Source organism: Ochlerotatus camptorhynchus, unplaced genomic scaffold (genome assembly GCF_037179485.1).
Source record: "Ochlerotatus camptorhynchus isolate MF236.1 unplaced genomic scaffold, CSIRO-AGI_Acam_v1.1 ptg000277l, whole genome shotgun sequence".
In the NCBI taxonomy this organism is placed as follows: Eukaryota; Metazoa; Arthropoda; class Insecta; order Diptera; family Culicidae; genus Ochlerotatus; species Ochlerotatus camptorhynchus.
The window spans coordinates 1,325,117-1,347,685 of NW_027040766.1; the positions used below are offsets into that span (position 1 = coordinate 1,325,117).

The 22,569-nt window shown below is 40.9% G+C and overlaps 1 protein-coding gene across 1 annotated transcript; it reads left to right on the top strand.

Moving 5' to 3' along the window:
- Positions 1–561: 561 nt before the first annotated feature.
- Positions 562–1,495, top strand: LOC135706342 (chymotrypsin-2-like). The gene is made up of 2 exons (XM_065227959.1): positions 562–667; positions 738–1,495. The coding sequence occupies exons 1-2, from the start codon at positions 610–612 to the stop codon at positions 1,448–1,450; spliced, it is 771 nt and encodes a 256-aa protein (XP_065084031.1). The 5' UTR covers positions 562–609; the 3' UTR covers positions 1,451–1,495.
- Positions 1,496–22,569: the final 21,074 nt, after the last annotated feature.

Consider the following 22,569-nt stretch of genomic DNA (forward strand, 5'->3'; position numbering starts at 1 on the left):
AGATTTCTGTATACTTGTGGTATAAAACCTTGTAATTATATTATTCAGTTATCGAAATATTTTGTAAAATATCAAATGAATACCAAAATAACCAATTGTGATCGCTCAGTTTTTAGACAATAACACCTAAAAGAGTTATTGAATTGGTATTAGAAGACCTTCAAAATAACAAACTATGGTATTCTTGCATCTAAAAAAGCGTCTGTTACCTGTCTGTTATTGTAATAACAAAATTATGCACCAGTTCGTTATTCATAGAACATTTTTGAGCTATAATTTTTGGTATTTTACCTCTTATTTCATCCTCACTAATACCATATTTAGGTTGTCAGTTATGCTATTTTCATACCAGAATTTGGTATTAATAAGTTATTTTTTCCTGATCGGGCATCGCTGTTTGCTGTTAAATTAAGCTGATATTTTAAGCATGTGAAGGGACACCCAATACATGGATTATGTGTAGATTTAAAATTTCATAAATCATATCGACTGGTCAACGAATTCTCGTTTGTGTTATCAAAGCTGCTGCAGATAAGGCTACGCCGTATAAAAGCACTCACCTTGGCAGATCTTCCCCATTCTGAGTCGAATTGAAAGAGTAGAAGAAACATGAACCGTCTGAGTTTGTTGTTTGTGCTCGTTGGAGCGGTCGCCGTCTTCGGCACCAGTGAGTTTTTAATGGAAGCTGCTCAATTTGAGACCGACATATTTAATCCATGATTTTGGTTTATTTGTAGCTCTCCCAGCGGAATTCCTTGAATGGGAAGGTCGTATCGTCGGTGGCCAGAATGCCAACCCCGGACAGTTCCCGCACCAGGTTTCACTTCGTTCATCTAACAACGCTCACTTCTGCGGTGGTTCGATCTTCAACACCCGTTATGTTCTGTCAGCTGCTCACTGCACCATTGGACACACTTTTGCCGACACTCGTGTAGTCGTCGGAACTCACCTGTTGAACAGCGGTGGCATTACTCACTATTCGACTCGCTTCATCATCCACGGATCGTTCAACCCCAACACTCTCGCCAACGATATTTTGCTGGTGCAGACCGCTCCGCCTATCGCATTCAATTACTTTGTTCAACCAATTGCTCTGGGACCTACCTACATTACCACTGCCAGTTATGCTCTGGTTTCCGGCTGGGGTAAATTGGTAGTAAATGGCAAAAACTCAAACAATCTGAAATTGCTGAGCACCAGAATCATCACTCTGACTGACTGCCGTAAACGTTTCGATCGTGCCAGAGCTGCATCTGTATTTGACAACACCATCTGCACGCTGAACCCAAGCGGTCAGGGTACGTGCATGGGAGATTCCGGCGGTCCATTGACCCACGGAGGCTACCTGCAGGGAGTCGTGTCATGGGGTATTCCCTGCGGTCAGGGATATCCTGATGTATATGCTCGTATTTATTCGCACCGTACCTGGATCTTGAAAAACGCCGTTTAAATTGCGATGACCTGATCTTTTGTTATTGTTGTGATAATAAATGATGGTTCGGAAAATTTTATACTTACATTGTTGGGAGCGAGCAGAAGAACATGGGAACAATCGCAGCCAACTACATTGCAAATAATGTAACTTTAATAACGTATAGCAAACGTATCCACTTATTTATCAACTATTTGCTATTTGTATCTTTCTCTTTCTGTATCTTCGAAAAAAATCCAGCCTGCTCAGAAATTATCCTAAATAGCCAAGATTTCAGTTTGATCATTGTTCACGAAATTTTCAAAAACTCAACACGCAACAGATATGAAGTTCTTCAAATTTCCCTGAAGTTTCTACGAAATTCCTTGATATTCTATGAACTTCCTTGAACTTTCGCAAATTCCTCGGAAGATATTTCTTCAATCTTCAACTTGAATTTCTTTAATGATCTACGACCTTTCCTGAAGTTCTGTGAGCTTCTCTGATGTTTTGCAAATTTTTCTGATGATCTATCAACATTGCTGAAGTTCTGTGAAGCTCTCTGAAATTTAGCAAAATTTTTGATGATCTACGAATTTTCCTGACGTTCTGCAAATTTCTCTGATGATATACAAACTTTCTTTGAAGTTTTGCCAATACTCTGAAGTTTTGCCAATACTCTGAAGTTACGCGTACTTCCCTCATGTTCCGTCTATGAACTTTCCTTTTTTCCTATGAACTTCCGTGATCACCAGTGCACAGTTGGGTGTGGTGTAATTCGTGCATTCCCGGTTGATTGTGTAAATCCGTATCACAAAATTGCCCACCGATTCCTTTTTTTTGCCGTTCGACGACGACGGGTGTGCTTCCGCGAGAGTGACGTTTATTGGATCCGTTTCTTTGCACTGGTGTGTTTTTATTTGTAACTAGCGTAAGTGTGCCTGCGATTTGCATTAAGTGTCGGAGATTGTGAGTAAGCTGAAGGATGCCAGCGCCGGTGGTAGTGGTAAGCGTGACTGCTTTCTAACACCCCGATGGGTCTGGGTTCAATCCCAGCCGAGGTCGGTGGGATTTTTCTGAGGCATAAAAATCTCTGGTCACGTCTTCCTTCGGAAGGGAAGTAAAGCCGTAGGTCCCGGCCCTTCCTTACCTTACCAATCAGGCTAAGGCCTTGTTGTCCTCTGCTGTCCGAAGAAGTCGTCTCCACTCTACTCGATCCATGGCCACACTTCGCCAGCCTCGTAGTCGCCTTCTACTTGGTCGATCCACCTTGCCCGCTGCGCGCCTCTTCTTCTTGTTCCTGTTGGGTCGCTTTCTAGAACCATTTTCACTGGGTCGTCATGCGGTATTCTTACGACGTGCCCAGCCCACCGTAGTCGCCCAATTTTTGCAATGTGGACGATGGACGGTTCTCCCAGCAGCTGGTGCAATTCGTGGTTCATTCGCCTCCTCCACGTTCCGTCATCCATCTGCACTCCACCGTACATGGTACGCAACACCTTCCGTTCGAAAACACCAAGGGCGCGTTGGTCCTCCACGAGCATAGTCCAGGTCTCGTGGCCGTAAAGGACCACCGGTCTAATCAGCGTCTTGTAGACAGTCAACTTCGTGCGGCGGCGAATTTTATTCGACGGGAGCGTCCTCCGGAGTCCAAAGTAGGCACGATTCCCTGCCATAATGCGTCTTTGAATTTCTCTGCTGGTATCATTTTCGGCGGTCACCAGTGAGCCCAAATACACGAACTCACGACAAGCGCGGAACAGACAAAACTCGGTTTTCCGAAGGAAGAAGCGTCAGCAGGAAAACCGAGATCGCGAGTCGATGGAAAATCTGTACCGCGTAAACGACACACGGAAGTTCTACGAGAAGCTAAATAGTTCGCGCAAAGGCTACGTGCCGCAAGCCGATATGTGCAAGGACTTGGACGGTAACCTTCTCACGAACGAGTGTGAGGTGATTGAGAGGTGGAAGCAGTACTATGACGAGCACCTCAACCGTGAAACAGCAGAAAACGAAGGTGGCACGGCAACAGACCTTGGAGCACGCGCAGAAGACGACAGGCTACCGGCCCCTGATCTTCAAGAAGTTGAGGAGGAGATCGGTCGGCTGAAGAACAACAAAGCAACTGGTGTAGATCAACTACCAAGTGAGCTATTAAAATACGGTGGTGAAGCACTGGCTAGAGCGCTGCACTGGGTAATTGCCAAGATGTGGGAGGAGGAGATATTACCGGAGGAGTGGATGGAAGGTGTCGTATGCCCAATCTACAAAAAAGGCGAGAAGTTGGATTGCTGCAACTACGGCGCGATCACACTGCTGAGCGCCGCCTAAAAGGTACTCTCCCAAATTCTATGCCGCCGTCTGTCACCATATGCAAGAGAGTTCGTGGGGCAATACCAGGCGGGATTCATGGGTGCCCGCGCTACCACGGACCAAATTTAAGCGATTCGGCAGTTTCTGCAGAAATGCCGCGAATACAACGTGCCCACACATCATTTGTTCATCGATTTCAAATCCGCATACGACACAATCGATCGAGATCAGCTATGGCAGATTATGCACGAATACGGATTTCCGGATAAACTGACGCGATTGGTCAAGGCGACGATGGATCGAGTGATGTGCGTTGTTCGAGTATCGGGGACCATGCTTGGCATGCACAGTTGTACACACCAACTGCTCATTTTTTAATAACTTTTCACTCAGATGTTGAAATTTATTTGTCTTTAAAGTAATTGATAGATAAGGCTCATAGTTTACTATAGATATGCGAAGAATAGGTAAATCTTAACATTTGAATCAACACTAATCAATTTAACATTTAAATTCCGAGATGTGTAGTGAGCATTGCTCACCTCATTTTTACAACGCAAAAACAAATACAATTTATTACTAGAATTAAAATCTACTTTGTTTTACATATCTATAACAAGCTTACACTCTATTCTCTCTACTGCTTTAAAAATAACTATGTTTCGTCAACTGTGTGCAAAGTTATTAGTAAATGAGCAGTTCGTGACCAAAACTGTGTATGCCAAGCATGTCGGGGACACTCTCGAGTCCCTTTGAATCTCGAAGGGGGTTACGGCAGGGTGATGGACTTTCGTGTCTGCTGTTCAACATCGCGTTAGAAGGTGTGATCAGAAGAGCTGGGATAGACACGAGTGGCACGATATTCAGGAAGTCCATCCAGCTTCTTGGCTTCGCCGATGACATTGACATTATGGCACGGAACTTTGAGATGATGGCGGAAACGTACATCAGACTGAAGGCTGAAGCTAGACGGATTGGACTTGCCGTCAACGCATCAAAGACAAAATACATGAAAGCAAGAGGTTCTAGGGAAGACAATGTTAGCCTCCCACCCCGAGTTCAAAATGACGGTGACGAAATCGAGGTGGTCGATGAGTTCGTGTGGTCCCGGCCCATGTGTGTTAAATAGGTGCGATATCCTACGCAGGTGTGGAAGCTGCCTTCCTGCACATTCGATTGTCGTCAATGGATGGCAATCGATGTCCGTCGGTGAATTGCACTAGATTGCGGAACAGAGACCGACGTTAAATAAAGAAAATAATAATAAGAAGAAGAAGAAGAAGAAGAAGAAGAAGAAGAAGAAGAAGAAGAAGAAGAAGAAAAAGAAGGAGAAAAAGAAGAAGAAGAAGAAGAAGAAGAAGAAGAAGAAGAAGAAGAAGAAGAAGAAGAAGAAGAAGAAGAAGAAGAAGAAGAAGAAGAAGAAGAAGAAGAAGAAGAAGAAGAAGAAGAAGAAGAAGAAGAAGAAGAAGAAGAAGAAGAAGAAGAAGAAGAAGAAGAAGAAGAAGAAGGATGGTTCACTGAATACGCCCAAGACTGAACGGACGGTAGCTGGTGACCGTGAACGGTTCCTGGGGAAAGCAATAGATGTGACCCTCCTCCCCGATGACAATGGAAATGAGGAAGTATTACAACAAAGGTAATTATTATTAGATATTTTTGCAGTGACAGAGATTGGACACGAAGAACCAGTGGATGTGCCGGACAAAGGTGTTATATCTTGAGCTTGAGCTTGAGCTTGAGCTTGATTGACCGCCCACGGTTGCTACTCTGTTATTGCCAGTCAGCTGTAATTACACAGAGAACCAATAGACGATGCTTGGGACTAGCAATCATCCTCAATGTGTAAAAACTGGTGATCTTAAATTAGGCAATACCAGCGCCGGCCGCGCCCGAACACAGGTCAAGAAAGGAATGGGAAGGATTGTGTTGACATGACACTAGCTTTGATGGAAGCCGAGAACACCTCTGCACTTCCACGAGGAATCACTGGGATGTTGGATAAGAGGGTTGGGTTTGCAGCAGGGTTCGTTTTGGTAAACGATAAGCTGAATTGATGTCCTAACGATCATATAACGCGAAGGAGCTTGGGACTAAACCCACGGTCTTCTGCTCAGTAAGCAAAAACGTTTGCCACTGGGCAGACGAGCACCTTTTTAATCACCGAGTTGCTGTTATTACCATGTAGTCATATTAACAAATAAAACGATTGACGAATCTTGAATGTGGATGGGCCTGAGATTAGACTCATGATGTTCTGCTCAGTAAGCAACAACGGTTGCTCTAAGGCCACCGAGCCCCTCATATCACATTATACCGTTGCTCAAATTTTTGTATCCATTCAAACCCGGAACCAACGACAACAACGAGTTTTGCAAAATACACGATACACAAGCGATTTTACCATAAATCTCTTTGATATGTAAGGACCTGAGACCGCGTTTTTCTGCTCATTAAGCAAGCCACTGCACCGACGATCTTTGAAAAACTACGAAAAAGTACTTAGGCCTTCATTAAGTTCCACTTTCACGCGACGTTCAATGTTTCAATTTGCTCTTTACGTATTGTTCAGGCTAAAAAAAAAGACCCTTTTCAAAAGTTACGCGAGAAATACGCACAATCGTCGCCTACCTCGCAAAACTGGTTCCAAACAACAACAAAGGCATAAGCAACGATGGATTGTTGAACTTTGCTGGCTCCGGTGGTGTAGTGCACAGCAAAAAAAAAGGTAATATCGATCAACGTAATTCAAGCTGATGTATGGAATAATGATGTAATTGTAATTTTGTAATTTATCAGCACACCCCCTGGTCGACCACTGTAAACCAATCTGCCGTTAAGCGAGTGTGTACCTACTGAAACCTGTTAGACCGTATAGCATAACGACCTTCTTCCACTAGCAGGCCTGTTTCTGTTTGCACAGACAGTGCCACCAGTTTCCGATACATTTATAGGGGATAGTAGGAGATTTAAAGAATGGAGAACAGTTATAGAGGTTTTTTTTGTTGTTGTTTTGCTGAAAAGAGAGAAACAGAACTAAACGAAATTACACCTGCTGAAAAAAGATAAGTCTATTATTTTGGTTAGTGATCGTTTGGATTTGGGTCAGCCCACGTTGTGTTTAGGTTAGTATAAATAAATAATACTATATAGTCATATAAATCACCACAGCTCATTATCTTCAGCGTTATCGGTTTTTGTTTCTGGATCTTTAGTTGCCTCTGTGATATACTTACTTGCAGCATACTATTTTGGGAGTGTATATGAGCGTGTACCATGTACGGTAGCTCGTCTCTCATCGTGATGGTGGGACATAGTAGACAAATTAGAGAGAAAACAAGGAGGTATTAGTATTAGTTATATGTAAACAAACAAAACAAAAGAAGAGAAGAGGAAAGAAGAGCAGACAAATAAAAAAGGGATGAAGTAGATAACAAATAAAAGAAACGTAGGCAGATTATTAGAAAAGGCATTATCTGAGACTCAGCAATCAAATGTCACTACCACCGAGATCTCAGCAAAACCCTTCCCGCCGAGAACCGCACAGCTGAGCTCGGTAGAAAAAACTAAGTGTGTAGATAGATTAGTAAGAAAATAAATAAAACTACTTTATGACTCAAAGTGCAATGAATGAGCGTTAGTTTCGGGATCATTTCCCCTCTAACATTAGTTGCAGGCAGTGGTTGTTAGATCATGCGGCACTGTAACTACTACTATTTTAGAGGTATGATTCGTCAAGTTTATGCAACTCAATGTTTCAATTGAGGCAAACTATCTATCTTACAATTACAAAAGCAAACCTAAACTTACAATTATATGCAAATACAAAATGAAACTTGACAAATCGTCGTCAATCCCCTTATTCCAGGGCAGGGCCTGACGATTTGAATCTAATTTTGATCAGTGAAAGGGCACCATATGGTACATTTTCTCACCATGAACCTATCATTTCCAGCCTATCTGAACTATTTAATAAATGTAAGCCATAACATGGGTTACGCTCTCCCTAAGCGGGCCCTCCGCATCCTGTCTCTGTCTTATCTCAAATACAAAATGCCAAATATAACTGATATAACTTGGAAATGACGTACAATCAAATAAACCCGTAACCCACTCACTTGGCCAGGCTTCAGAATCGTCTAGTGGGCAGTGTGCTCTACACTCCAAGTTCCCTTTTTTTTCAAATTTACCGCAAATTTGATATTTTACTGAGTGTTGATTAGTCACAATGAACCATTGTGACAGAAGTTGAAGTTACTAATGTATTAGATAATCTAGGTCCTATTAAGGATTATATCTGAAAAAATCCAAATCTGGCCAACGTCCACCCTAAACCTAAACCTGTTCTAACCACCTAAAATGACTAACGAATGGAAGACTTTGACTACCCAGCCATGCAATAGTCTCATTCCGTGCCTTATGGCAACTTGATGATTCTATTGCTTCTATTGCGCTCATCTTCTGGCACCACCCAGGGGAGACTTGGTCCTGTACCCAATGCTTCACTTATCTCCATTCCACTCAGCTACTCGCAATTTCTTGTGATATAGTGGGTGGAATATTATTATATGAGACAATTCAATGCAAACGTCTTTCCAAATTTGGCAGATCGACAGGTAATCGGCCACGACCACGATAGTTGCTATTCAACAACTCGACAACGTCCCATCGTCAACGCCTGCTATGAGAATTTCCCATTGCAGACGCCAACGAAATGACGTCATCGAGCTATCGTTCAACTACCCTGGTTATCGCCTGGTACCTTATAGCACGATGCTAGGAGGCGAACCGGAAGAATCGATGAGCTACCTCCCCCTGTGCCGGGCAAAGGTGCTATATCCTAGACAAATGGTAAGTTACAAATTCGCTGTTGTCGTTGTCGTAGGTGCCGTCGTAGTTGCGTATTTCTGTTGTTCATTACATGCCAAGTGAAATTCGAGAACGTAATTTCATTTTTTGTTTTCCCTCTTTATTTAGGAGATTTTCAAATTTCATTTGAATAGCTTCTTTAACCAGGTCTTAAAAAATCGTCACGTTGGCCATAGCTTGTTATGATTGCCTAAACCATGCGTAAAGAAAAAAACGAAACATTGAACGTCGCGTGAAAGTGGTTCTTAATGAAGGCATAAGTACTCTTTCGTACCTTTTAGTTTAAGGATTTCAAAGATCGTCGGTTGCAGTGGCTTGTTTACTGAGCAGAAAACGCGGTCCCAGGTCCTTTCATATTTAAAATGTATGGTAAGATCGCTTGTTTATCGTGTATTTTGTAAAACTTTTCACTGTCGTCGGTGCCGGGTTTGGATAGTTATTAAACTTGAGTAACGCTATAATGTGATATGAGGGGCTCGGTGGCCTTAGAGCAACCGGTTTTGCTTACTGAGCAGAACATCATTAGTCTAATTTCAAGCCCATCCACATTCAAGATTCGTCAACCGTTTTATTTGTTAATATGACTACATGGTAATAACAGCACCTTAAAAAGGAGCTCGTCTGCCTAGTGGCAAACCTTTTTGCTTACTGAGCAGAAGACCGTGGGTTCAATCCCAAACGCGAAGGAGCGTTATATGATTGTTAGGACATCAATACAGCTTATCGTTTACCAAAACAAACCCTGCTACAAATCCAACCCTATTACCCAAAATCCCAGTGATTCCTCGTGGAGGTGCAGAGGTGTTCTCGGCTTCCATCAAAGCGAGTGTCACGTCAACACATTCCTACTCCTTCCTTTCTTGACCTGTGTTCGGGCGCGGCCGGCGCTGGTATTGCCTAGTTTGAGATCACCAGGTTTTACACATTGAGGATGATTGCTAGTCCCAAGCATCGTCTATTGGTTCTCTGTGTAATTACAGCTGGTCTGGCAATAACAGAGTAGCAACCGAGGGCGGTCAATCATTCTCATGCTCATGCATGCTCAATTATTCATTATCAGTGATGCCTCAATGCAGGAATTGTAGAAAACAATATTGGGAAATTCCAAAATTCTTATTTTATGATGTCTAATTAATAAAAGTAATTTCTATTTTTGACACAACACCACAAAATGATGTTTTGCAATTTTGGTAATACTTAATTTTGGACAGAATTTTCTATAATGCTGCATAAGAACACCATTCATAGTTTCATGGGTGAATTAGCATTGAAAACATGTTTATTTTCAAAATTATAGGGGGAGTTTGATCGAAATACAGGGTGCCCATTTGAACAACTTTGCTGATGGCAGAAAACTTCTATCCGGTTTCGATGCTGCGTTATTACTAGATGAACTTTATTTGTATTCTTGCGCAAAATAGTGAGTTAATTCCCAACTAAAGGGTGCTACGATCAAACCTTGGACGACTTAAACTTGTCGCATTTCATTGAACACCCCTCATTTTGTAGGTGTGTGCGTGCTGAATGATGCTTCTATTTTGATTTTGACATTTGCACTTCAGTTTTGGCGTTCAAGCAAGAGGAGCAATGCATTAAAATTTTGCACGCGCATCGCGGAAATCCGAACTACTCGCACGCAAGGAAGACTTCAAACAGCTTTCTGTACAGGAGTTTTATACGGACACCAGAAGAGAAAAGGTGGTAAACATTTTCAAGCATCGAAGTTTGCTAAGGAATATCTGGTTTGTCAGGCTATCTGTACCTGTGGCTTGAAAAGCGACATTTTCATTGCAACTGGTACCGCAAACCAGGAAATTTATGTGACCTAGTGTCTGAAAAAAAATCCTGAAGAAATACGATTGTTCCGTGATATTTTTGGCCAGATTTGGCATCCTGTCATTACGAAAAAAAAAAGACATGGATTGGTATGCCGCCAACAACGTACAGGCTGTGGCCTAACACAAGAACCCTCCCAACACGCCAGAGCCTCGCCCAATCGAGAAATATTGGGCCATCGTCAAGCGGAACCTGAAGAAGACCCTTAAAAAACTGTTGCTAGCGAGAAATAGTTTAAGGCAAACTGATGTTCTGCGGCAAACAAAGTGGAAGAGGTGTTTGTACAGAATCCGATGGCAGGAGTTAAACGAAAAGCCCGGCAGCTCGGTTTCGGTCAATTGAAAGCATAGCTGAATATTATTTAAAAAAAAAAATTAATCAATTTACACGCATTCTTGTTTTACCAAATTTTGATCGTAACACCCTTTAAACTGTTTACTACTGAATGGATCTTGTCCATTCGAAAAACTTTTCTGATGACACGAAACTGATCATAACGTTAAGAGATAGAAAAACATGTTTTGCCGGTAGAGGCTATTGTACCGGGTGCATCGTTCACTGGCTGCAGCTCGATCGATGATTGTCATGTTATTGTTTGAAACAATAGAGTTTGATGATGTTTGGAGTTGACGTCAACGTTTGTATTGAGTTCGAAAATGGAAGTGCGAGACCAACCTAGGGTGAAATTGTTGATTTCGTCAATGATCGCTGGATGCGAATGCACTGAGGTAGAAACAACATACCATATGTCGTGTGCCGAAAGCGCTATTCATTAAGTTCAAGTTGGAAGTACTTGCACATTTATTATTTGCTAATAATATGCTTTAACTAACTGGGCCTTTGACCACAATTGTAATAATTGTTATATTTAATGCTTTTTAGGCGGTGTGAGGTTAATTTTGCGTGTTAAATGTTATTTTAGAATATTTTAAATACTCCAAGATCCTGAAAAAGGGCTTTAATACGCAAAAAAAAGTCGGTAGTCTTTGGATAATTGCTGTAATTGCTGTTCAATTTTTTTAGTTCATTTTATTGATAACCTTGATCGTTATTAAAAAATTAAACATTAAATAATTGCTCAATCACAGCAACTAATTCCCTTTAATTTGTTTGTATCCAAAATTTCAGCTCAGAACGACTTGTCAAAACATTTTTTGTGAGCTATCAGCTTAGATTAGTTGTCACTATTATCTTATAATAGCTTTTAACAGTTTTTAGGAGGAATGATCGGTTTTTGCCACTTTTATTCATGATCTATAGCTTTTTTCTTTGAAAAATGACAATTTTCTAATTTAAATATCTCGAGTTAAAAAAAATGATACCTCTGCGAATTTTTCAGCAAATATAGAACGACATTTCTTCTTTCCATTGCTTTCAATAGATTTGAAATTGGCGTTTCTTACCTTAAAATGACTATATCATTCATTGGTCCAAACGTCATACTTAGGTGATCAAAATGTGTGTTTTATAAAGTTCTAAAAGTGTTTTAAAAAACAGTTTTTTTTTATTCTAAATACAAAGCAAAACAAGTTATGGTCAAAAAACTGTTTTTTTTTTCATAAATCACCCTAACCTTCTAGTTGTTTCAGTTCGTAGAATGCGTAGAAGATGAGATAAGAATTTGACGTCTTCAACAAAGTTGCTTGGTTTTGCATCTTCTACAACAACAACAAAGAAATTTTCTTTTATTTCCCTGAAGAGTTAGATTTTTGAAGTCACCCTAAAACTGAATCTCCCTAATGACTGATCCAATGAAAAGATTTGCTTTTTCATTACCAATAACTCTTTCGAACACATCAAAACGCTAAACCAGCAGATTTTGCGCAAAACCCAATTTCCATGTATTTTTCCGTGGTGAGTGGTGAGAAATCTGTATTGAAATAAATATTTTTCTTTCCGGAGATGAAGCGGAAAAACGGTGGACAAATTTAATAGAATTGCAAAGTAGGTAATGTCGACTTAATCCAAAACGGGTCAGGCTGTCATCAAAAAAGAAGAAGGGTCGGTGCCTAGGGGCACGAACGAAAGCTTGACGTAGGACCGCTGGTGAAAGGAATAAATGTAAAGAGCATTAAGTTCTTTTAATTGATCAATTATCTATTATCTCAACTCTTTCTGTTTTTGAATTGTAGGCGTACTAAATTTGTAGTGATCTTTTTCAAAGAGAAAGTTGATTAAGAGAATCATTCAAAATCACTTGCACCCCTGCTTCCAAGTTTGGTTACAAGATTACAACTCTGGAGAGCATTTTGTGTGGTCGTTGGGGGCTTGTGGTTCTGAATATGGACAAACAAGCACAGATAAATTCTATTCCAACTCTTTACTGATGTAAGCTTGATGGCCCTGAAAAGGGCTGTTTTATTGAAGACGACATCCATGGCCAGCACATCATGCATCACAGCATCACGGACCTCATTTTCCAGGAAAACCTTCAGCACACCTCGTAGATCAGACCGGATATACGTTTGACACCACCACGGCGAGCCAGACGACCGATGGCGGTTATCTCGAAGAACTTTGCGATGACGCTTGGCGCCTCCTTTACCAGACCTTTTCCTCCTTTGCCACGACCAGTCAATTGTTGCTTGTTGGTTGTGAAGAAGTGGACTAGCCACCACCTTCCTACTGCTGCTATTGCTGCTCACCACGCCGTCCGAAGCGAAAATTAGCTAATGCCATACAGCAGCGCTCTTTTATGTCTTTTCAGGTTAAATCAGAATGATGTGCAACCAAGTGGTTTTTTTTTTTTTTGTTTTTTTTTTTTTTTTATTATTATTATAGTCACTTTAACACTCTTGGGTCATTCGTGACTTGTCCGGGGGTGAGATTTGAACTCGTGACTTTGGCGTGAGAGGTATGGATGTTAACCACTACGCCGGGGTCGCCCCCGCAACCAAGTGGTATAAAAGCTTCAAAGACTCCTCCCATTATGAGTAGTTTGCTATCAAGTTGCGAAACTGGCTCTTTTCTTTTTGCGTACACGGCGAATGAGAACGACCCAAATTTGAGTTTAGTTCACTCATAATCGCCAAAAGTGCAGGAACTCAGCGATGAGTAAATTTGTCTCATGTGGATAACCTTAAAAATCTGCCAGAAAATGAGGAAATTGACGAAAATTTTATTCAGTCTCAGAGTAGTACCAATAGGCTGAGTGAATCCAATCTTTACTTTTCTCAAATTCGGGAATTTTTCCATCGCTGAGCTCCTGCACTTTATTTCTTATTTCTGAGATAACTAAACTCAAATTTGGGTCGTTCTCATTCGCCGTGATATCACCTTGAAAGATATCGGCGCCGGTGGTTAGCGTGATTACCTCTCACCCCAGCAGGCCTGGGTCCAATCTCAGTCAGCGCCACCGGCATGTTCTAAGGCATAACATCTCTGATCACGCCTTCCTTCGGGAAGGAAAGCCGTTGGTCCCCTGTTGAGTTGATGGGTCGATTGGTAGGGTCCAGGTGTGGGAGCTGCCTCCCATTTGGTAGCATTCGGTAGCATTGGAGCTCAGTACGGAAAACAAATCTCACGTCACTTATCAATAGGTCCTATCTACATTGATCGATTCTCTTCATCGACACTCTCTTTGGTAAATAACTCGGCTTCACAAATGTTTCCTGCCGTCTTCGTCGAATTAGATGCTAGATTGTTGCTTCTTCCATTGAAAATATCCGGCCGTGGCGATTCAAAGATGATGAAGGTTGATCAAAATAATTTGTACCCCTGCTTCCAGTTTGATTACATGAGCATTTTGTGTGGTCGTTGGTTCTGAATATGGACATACAGGCAGATGAATCCTATTCCTACTTTTTACTGTAAAAAGCTTGGTGGCCCTGATAAGAGCCGTTTTGTTGCCAAAGTTGGTGATGATTTAACCTCCGAAACCAAACAGAGTGCGTCTCTGTCACTTCAAAAACGTAGATGACATCCATGGCCGCTTACGCTTGGCGTGTTTAGTGTAGGTGACAGCATCACGGATCTCATTTTTCAGGAGCACCTTCAGCACACCTCGTAAATCAGACCGGAGATACGTTAGACACCACCACGGCGAGCCAGACGACGGATGGTGGTTATCTTGAAGAATTTGCGTTTGGTTCTGAATATGGCGATGAGTGTGCAAAATATTACGCTATTCCATCCTCCCTATTCGCACGCGCCCGAGGATCGGAGGCGAATGACACTTCGACTTGTTTCGTCTACTTACTACTCTCTGAGGACTGTGCTAGGGAAGCAGCATATGCATGTAGGCAGTACTGTGCATTATCACAACGGTTATAGTACCTTAACGGTCATCCTCGCATAACCGTCACATCTAAAAAATGACGGTCAACTAGCATATCACTTGGAAACACCTCTACCTCACTAGAGCGTCTTCATAAAAGCCATCCATAACAGCAAAATCATTCTCTCACTGATCATCTCTGTTGGGCATTTATAAGTGGGATGTGAGAATAATGCTCCCTCATTTTCCTGTTTTTGCAAAAAGTTGTTGAGCTCAGAACATACGAAACATTTTGAAGAAAACGTTGGATTTTCATTTTCCTTGTAACAAATAAATGTGTAGGGGCTATTACGTTACAATGTCGAAAAATATCCGTTTATCTTCAAAAATTCAATTTCTTAACATGCAAATTAAAGCCACTTTCACTTTTTTATGATCCATTGACAAGCTCACGAGAATTGTACTGTCAAAACAAATATCTTTTCAACGTTATTACGTTTCGAGTGAAAAATGAAGCGAAAAATCTTAAATTTTTGAATTGCTCCGAAAAATTGCAAGGACCATCATGGAAACAATAGGTGGAACTGCGACAAATCAGTGCGAAACCGAACTTTTTGTCAGTGCAAACCTCAACCTGAGCTGGGTTTTAAAAGCAAACGAGCAAACTGACGTTTTTTTTTTCCGAAAACAAGCAGATCCAATCTTGATACCCGTTCCAGGTTGGAACTGAATAATAAATGAATTCGCTATTAATTTTAGCGAAGATTTATGGAAATACATTGCGTTCCCTTACGGACTTCAGGGTAACGATTTGAAGTTTTCTTTGTTGATGGATACCAATGGTTGCTTTGATTGCTAGCCACGATTCCAATATTTAGAGGGGAATTCCTATTTACACAAGGATTTTTTATTGGTTTTGCTTTTTACGGATCCCTTGATAGTTGGGCTTCGGTAATGCGGATACCAAGGGGTAAGTCACTCAGCACATTGTGCCGAAATTAGATTCGACACAGCTTGGGTACATCCATCGACACACCTTCGGCATACCTTGGGCAGACAATCTCGTAGGCATTGGATTGTTGTAAATAAAATGGGAGTTCTACTGAACAACTGTCATTGAAGTTGTTCACATCATTACGTGCTGTTTGACTGTATATTCAGGAACATCCTCTTATTTAATATTCCAGAGGCACTTACACCAGCAGTTCACTCATAAAAATCTACAAACATGTAGGTTCTAGAGTGGGCTCAAGAGAAAGAGGCAGTTAATCAGACCCCATTAGTACCCTTAATTCAAATAATGCTGCAAATAGTCAGTCTCCAACAATGCTCCCCACCGGTTCCAACTCTTTCCGGCCGCTGATAGACCGATAGACCTGCGGCACTCTGATAAAAAAGATGACTCAAGGCTGGTGTGCGGAGTGACCTACCCCTTGGTGGATACGATATGCGGTCAGCATCCTTATTCTTGAAGCTGAAGCGTCACGGTATCCGAAAAAATTAATAGCTGCAAAATCTCTATCCATGAATAAGCATTCGTGACTGCAGGTAGGGTAGAGAACTACTTCGGCCTAATCGCCCATTTTGGGCCTATCGAGCAGAAAACCTCAAATAAATCTATGATTTCAGAGTTAACAAGTAAATTATGCGTTTGGTACGATACTTTAGTTAATAAGCTACCGAACAAAGTCAATGAGAACGCGTGATATGAAGATTTGCACCGATAATTCCCAAAAACAAAAGAAGCGCTCTTACCGAATCAATTTTTATCTTCATCCGATAGGCCGAAGTGAATTCATTGGCGTTTCAATGGCGTTTTAATGCGTTAGGCCGAGTTTAGAATCCATAGGCCGAGTTTGGCGTCAAGAAGCAGTGTTAGACTTTTGACAATATCTCAACGATTGGTTGCTCTTTATCAAATTTACGGTACGTACGGAAAGGTAAATAAATTTGGAAGTCATCAGTATTAATAACATTCCGTTTGGTGCTAACCTGAGCTAGATTAAGAAAGACTAAGTGCGGGTTGTGCTTAATAGGCCGGAAATGGGGTAGTTAACCCTAGTACGTGTTCCTGAATTTTTACAATTATAATTATTGGTTATGATACGATTGTATAACGCAGGATAAGACTTTTTCTTGATACATCACAGCTATCGCCTTATCCGCGATTTTGGAAGAGGAATGACCGTCATAACCGTATTTATGCTCGAAATGAGATGACTGTCAGTTTATATGTTTGTTTATTTTTCCTCGGTGATATCAAGACCAACAATTGAAAAGGCCTCAACTCCATTTTGTAAACAAACCTTGGAAGGCCATTTGCTCGTGAACCGAAACCTACATTCGCAAACCTTAAACACAATCGGGTAGAGGAGAATTTTCCCTACCTGTTCATTTTGTTGGTTTGCGTTGGCGGACTTCGGTTCGCGAGAAAATGGCCTTACAAGGTTTGTTTACAACATTAAGTTGAGGCCTTTTCAATTGTTGATCTTGGTATGATGGTAACACATGGCAGATGTTAGTGATATTGCGAATGAGTGAGAAAAGCAAAACAACGGTATCTCACGGTTGTTGTCTGATACTGGTGAGAAGTTTTACGGAGAGAGGGTTCTCAGTTGTTTTGATTGTTAACCGTAGGAATCTCTTTTGTCAATCTACAGGCTGTCAGCACCGTGATGCAACTCAGCACTTCATGTAGGTGGATTTGTTAGTTAATTCGACGCTTTTGGACAATGATGGACATTTACCAGTTTTTCAATAGTTTCTTGTTTAAAATCAACATTATGCGAAGCCATATTTCTGATCGATTGGTGAAAAAATTATTGAAATTGGACCAGGGGCAGCTGAGTTATAAACGTTCAAAATCTTTCTTAATTTGTTACATGTTCCATTTTCGGTTTTCACAAAGTGTACCCCCATATTGAAATCAAAGACGTAGGCCTACGTCAAAAAAAAAAAAAAAACAAAATAAAAAGCAACAAAATAATTTATAATTTCAATAAAAATCAATCCAATCCTCAACGATTGATTCCCTTTAAACTAAGATAAGATATCAGTTGTTGTACAGGGTGCGTGACGAATTTTTGCAGTAAATGGCATATTTGAGAAAAAATACACCAGTTAGTTATTCTAGCAATGAATTTTGGGCGATTTATTTTCTTTCGCAACATATGGAAGTTGTAAGTAAATTTATTCAAAAAAATGCAGACGCTTCCGGAAACTGCAGTAAAGGGTGTCCACGATGAAATTGCCACACACAAAATTGATTCGCAAAATTCGAGTTTTCATCCGATTGCCATCAAATTTTCAGGGATTGAGAAATAACTATTAAACTTCATTTTACCATTTTACTCGTATTTTATTTACAGTCCATACGCAAATGCCCGCACCTTGGCCTTAACCCCGGCCATAAGATTCTGCACAACCTGTGAATCAACCGTTTTACATGCATTCTTCAGTTCCTCGACTGTCTTCACTACCTTAGGTCGTTTAAGAAGGTGCTGCTTCATAATCGCCCAGTACTTCTCGATGGGGTGGAGCTCCGGAGTGTTGGGAGGGTTGAACATTTTCGGCACGAAATTGACCTTATTGTCCGAATACCACTTCAGCACGTCCTTGGAGTAGTGGCATGAAGCCAAATCCGGCCAGAAGATTGTTGGGACGTTGTGGGCCTTCAGGAGAGGAAGCAGCCGCTTCTGGAGGCACTCTTTTATGTACACCTGTCCGTTCATCGTGTCCTGGGTCACGAAAGGTGCACTCCGCTTCCCGCACATGCAGATGGCTTGCCAAACCAGGAATTTCTTCGCAAAGTTGGACATCTTCTGAGTGCGGACATGCTCCGGAACGCTGAACTTATCCTTGGCCGTGAAAAACAGGTTGCCGGGGATCTCATATGTTTCGTCGTCCATGATGCAGCATTCAACTTTCGTCAGCATGTTGAGGTACAACTTCCTGGCACGGGTTTTGGCGGACTTGTTCTGCTTCTCGTCGCGATTAGGGGCCTTTTGTACCTTGAACGTTCGAAGCCCAGCCTTAGCTTTGGCCTTCTGGACAAAACTTCGGCTTAGGTGCAGCTTCTTAGCCACATCCCTAACGGAGGCGTTCGGATTTCGGTTGAAGGCCCCAACTACGCGGTTGTGATTTTTGGTGTTGTACGGAATACTTTTTCCTTCACTTCTGGGCTTCCGATTGGTGGTCAACCGTTCCTCGAACCGCTTAATCACTCGCGACACCGTGGAATTCGCGATTCCCAACGTTTTAGCGATGGAACGATGCGAGAGATCCTTGTTCTCGTGATGAATGCGCAAGATTTTATCACGCACGAGCTGTTCTTTCGACTCCATTTCCGCGAGTTTTGATCACAGGACTTTAAAACTTCCAGGATGTAAATAATGCACTATGAACTAAATCCATCCAAATTTTCATTAAATTCTACCCAACGGTTAAAAAGTTAGAGCAATTTCATAGTGTGGCAATTTCATCGTGGACACCCTTTATGCACGTTTTAAAATGTTTCGATCCATAGATGTCATCACTGCCCTGATTTTAGCTTTTAGCGACTTAAGTGTGGTGTGAGGGGTTCTATTCGTATCCCGTTGGACGACGCCCTATACAAAATAATCCAACGGATTGATATCGGGACTGCTTGGGGGCCAAATTTCTTCCTCCCAAATTTACGAAATATTTTCCGTAAGCCATTTCTGTGCTTTATTAGCAGTATGAGCAGGTGCTCCATCTTATCACTTTCCCAAGCCTTTTTTAATATTATACACTGTTCTTTCAGACACATTTACCCACCGAATTATTTCTTTCATGCATACTCCGGCGCGCAACAAAGCGACAACGGCTAACAGATTGCTCTCTTGTTTCGACATCTTTACGTTTACTCAACACACCTAATAGTATAAGCTATCCAGTGCTGCCAAATATATCTAAATCATGATGCACAAGCATGAGAAATTACTATTTGAAATTTACTGCAAAAATTCGTCACGCACCCTGTATGTACTGATATGCAGGTTAGAAAACCTATTTAAAATACTGAATTGCCAAGACAGGAATAATGTAAAAATACTTTGATATATAGTACACGCCAGCAGCCTAGAATACCGCTGAGTAAGAGTGTGCAAAGTGCACACGATAATCAGACCATCGCCACGCCACCGTTGTCACCAAGCCATCGTCAGCAAACTTGGAGCAGCGCGATCGGACGAGGAACATTGTGTAGAATAAGCTATTTTAAGTATTAAAAAGGGTTCGATCGGAACTCGTAGAGTTAGTCAGTGTTTAATTATCGTAGCGAGTAGAAAAAAGAGTAGATGTGCTAGCAATTCAGTGCTAATCATGTGTATTTAGTGGAAATAAATATTTTTTTTTTATCATAAACGTACTCTCACGTTTATAATTGGCGCAGCCGTCCGGAAACGGTTGAAGTGACTTGTAAGTGAAAACAGTGGAAGTGATACGAACTGAAAAACGTTATCGAAAGTGGTTCCGCGCAAGCATCCACGGCTGAAGGATTTAATCCGTCGTACGGAGTTGAGGACCCCCCTGCTTACAAACACCTGGACAACCAGCAACGTTCAACCGAGAACCTAGGACACGATTGTAAAAGGTGAGTTTCTTTTCCTATTCTTAGTGAAAAATAACTACGAGTGAAATTAAAACCACCTCGGTTAGTGATTTTTTTTTTGTGTGCATCGAAATCCGCTCCAAGAGAGAGATTCGCGCACAGCTTAAAGTGTTCACTAACTGTCGCAAGATTTAAGTGTACTACAAGATAAGCACAACAATCTTAATAAGATTACCGCACTACAAGATAGACGGTTTTCCAAACTACACGAGCCACTACAAGATAGAGCCCGTGTAAAAAAAAAACTGAACGTTAACTACATGCCTAAAATTAAAGGCAACACTTTGAAAAACGCAAGAAAATTGTTTCAAAGTAGAAACACTGAGAACGACATTAGTTCCGACTCAGACTCAAGTGCGATATCGGAAGAATATTGCATTCATTTGCAAGTTCACTTCGAATGAGTCAAACAGGAACTTGACTTACACACCATCGGCCCATCCCAATAAACCAAAAAATGATTCTAATTTTAACCGAACAACGAACCAAGATTACAATAATGTATACCAAAACCCAAATTATCAAAAAACCAACAATAATCAAAAACAATATTCAAAGTTCATCAAACCAGAAACCACAGAGACATCATCCGTACCAATGGACATTGGATATCTGTTAGATCGAAGTTGACGCTGAATAAGCGAATTAACAACCATGAATTACAATAAGCCCACCGGCAGACCCGGACGAGTAGACCACAATTATCTTCCATACCTTAAACTACGACATGGTGACGGAACTATCAAATTACTCATTGATTCTGGTCCCAGCACAAATTTAATTAGGCCCGGAATTCTAAAAAATCCTGCCAGAATTAAACCACTCACAGTTAAATGTGTCAACAATGAAAAATTTATTTTTGCTCGAGGAAAAATACAGTTACTAGATGGCTTACCTCCTGTCCCGTTCTATGAACTTGACTTTCACCCTTACTTCGACGGGTTGATTGGTTCGAAAACATTATCAAAATACAACGGGAAACTCAACTATAAATCAGAAACGCTCGAAATCAATAAAACAAATTTCAAATTTTCAAAACACTTTATCACAGGAGATATAGAGCAATTTAACCATCTAATCACTCTACCATGCGATAAAAATGGAGATTGGTTCGTAGAAAAACCATCTCGACTAACGAAAGACATAATCATAGAACCAGGAATTTACCAAGCACAAAATTTCAAAACCACCTTCATAATCAGAACCAATGACCGCGAACCACCAAACACAGAAAATGTAAGAAAACTTATGCTAAACGTTAACAATTTCGAGACAATATCACCGATACCCTTAAACTTACACTCAGAACTAGACAGAGACACAATTGTCAAACTTATACGGACAGACCACCTATCAAAACTGGAAAAAGACAAATTAATTGACGTTATTTTAGAACACCAACACACTTTACTCAAAACCACCGAAAAGTTAACATCGACCACAGCAATAAAGCACTGAATTAATACTAAAGACCAAGCACCAGTCTATACGAAATCTTACAGATACCCACATCATTTCAAGAAAGATGTGGAAGAACAAATTCAAGAGATGCTAAGCCACGGCATCATCCAACACTCAACTAGCCCTTATTCATCCCCAATATGGGTAGTGCCAAAGAAAATGGACGCATCGGGTAAAAAAAAAGTTAGAGTGGTAATCGACTATCGTAAAATCAACGAAAAAACGATAGACGACAAATTTCCTATACCTCAAATAGAGGAAATACTTGACAATCTTGGGAAATCAATTTACTTCACAACAATCGACTTGAAATCCGGATTCCATCAAATTGAAATGGACCCTGAACATAGGGAAAAAACGGCTTTTTCAACAGCACAAGGGCACTTCGAATTCACACGAATGCCTTTTGGGCTTAAAAATGCTCCAGCCACGTTTCAACGTCATTGCAGTATCCTTGCAGGGTACATAGGAACTATTTGCTATGTATACCTAGACGACATAATTATAGTGGGATACAATCTAGAAAACCACTTAGAGAACATTTCAAAAGTTCTAAAAAGACTGTCCGATTATAACCTGAAAATACAAATCGACAAGTGCGAATTTTTAAAACGTGAAACTGAATTTTTAGGCCACGTTATTACACCAGAGGGAATCAAACCTAACCCCTGTAAAATAAATAAAATTTTAGAATGGCAGTTGCCAAAAACCCAAAAGGAAATTAAACAATTCTTAGGGCTATCCGGATACTATAGACGATTCATAAAGGACTATTCAAAAATTACAAAACCTCTTACCAGATACTTAAAGAAAGGTGAAAACGTTGATTTGGAC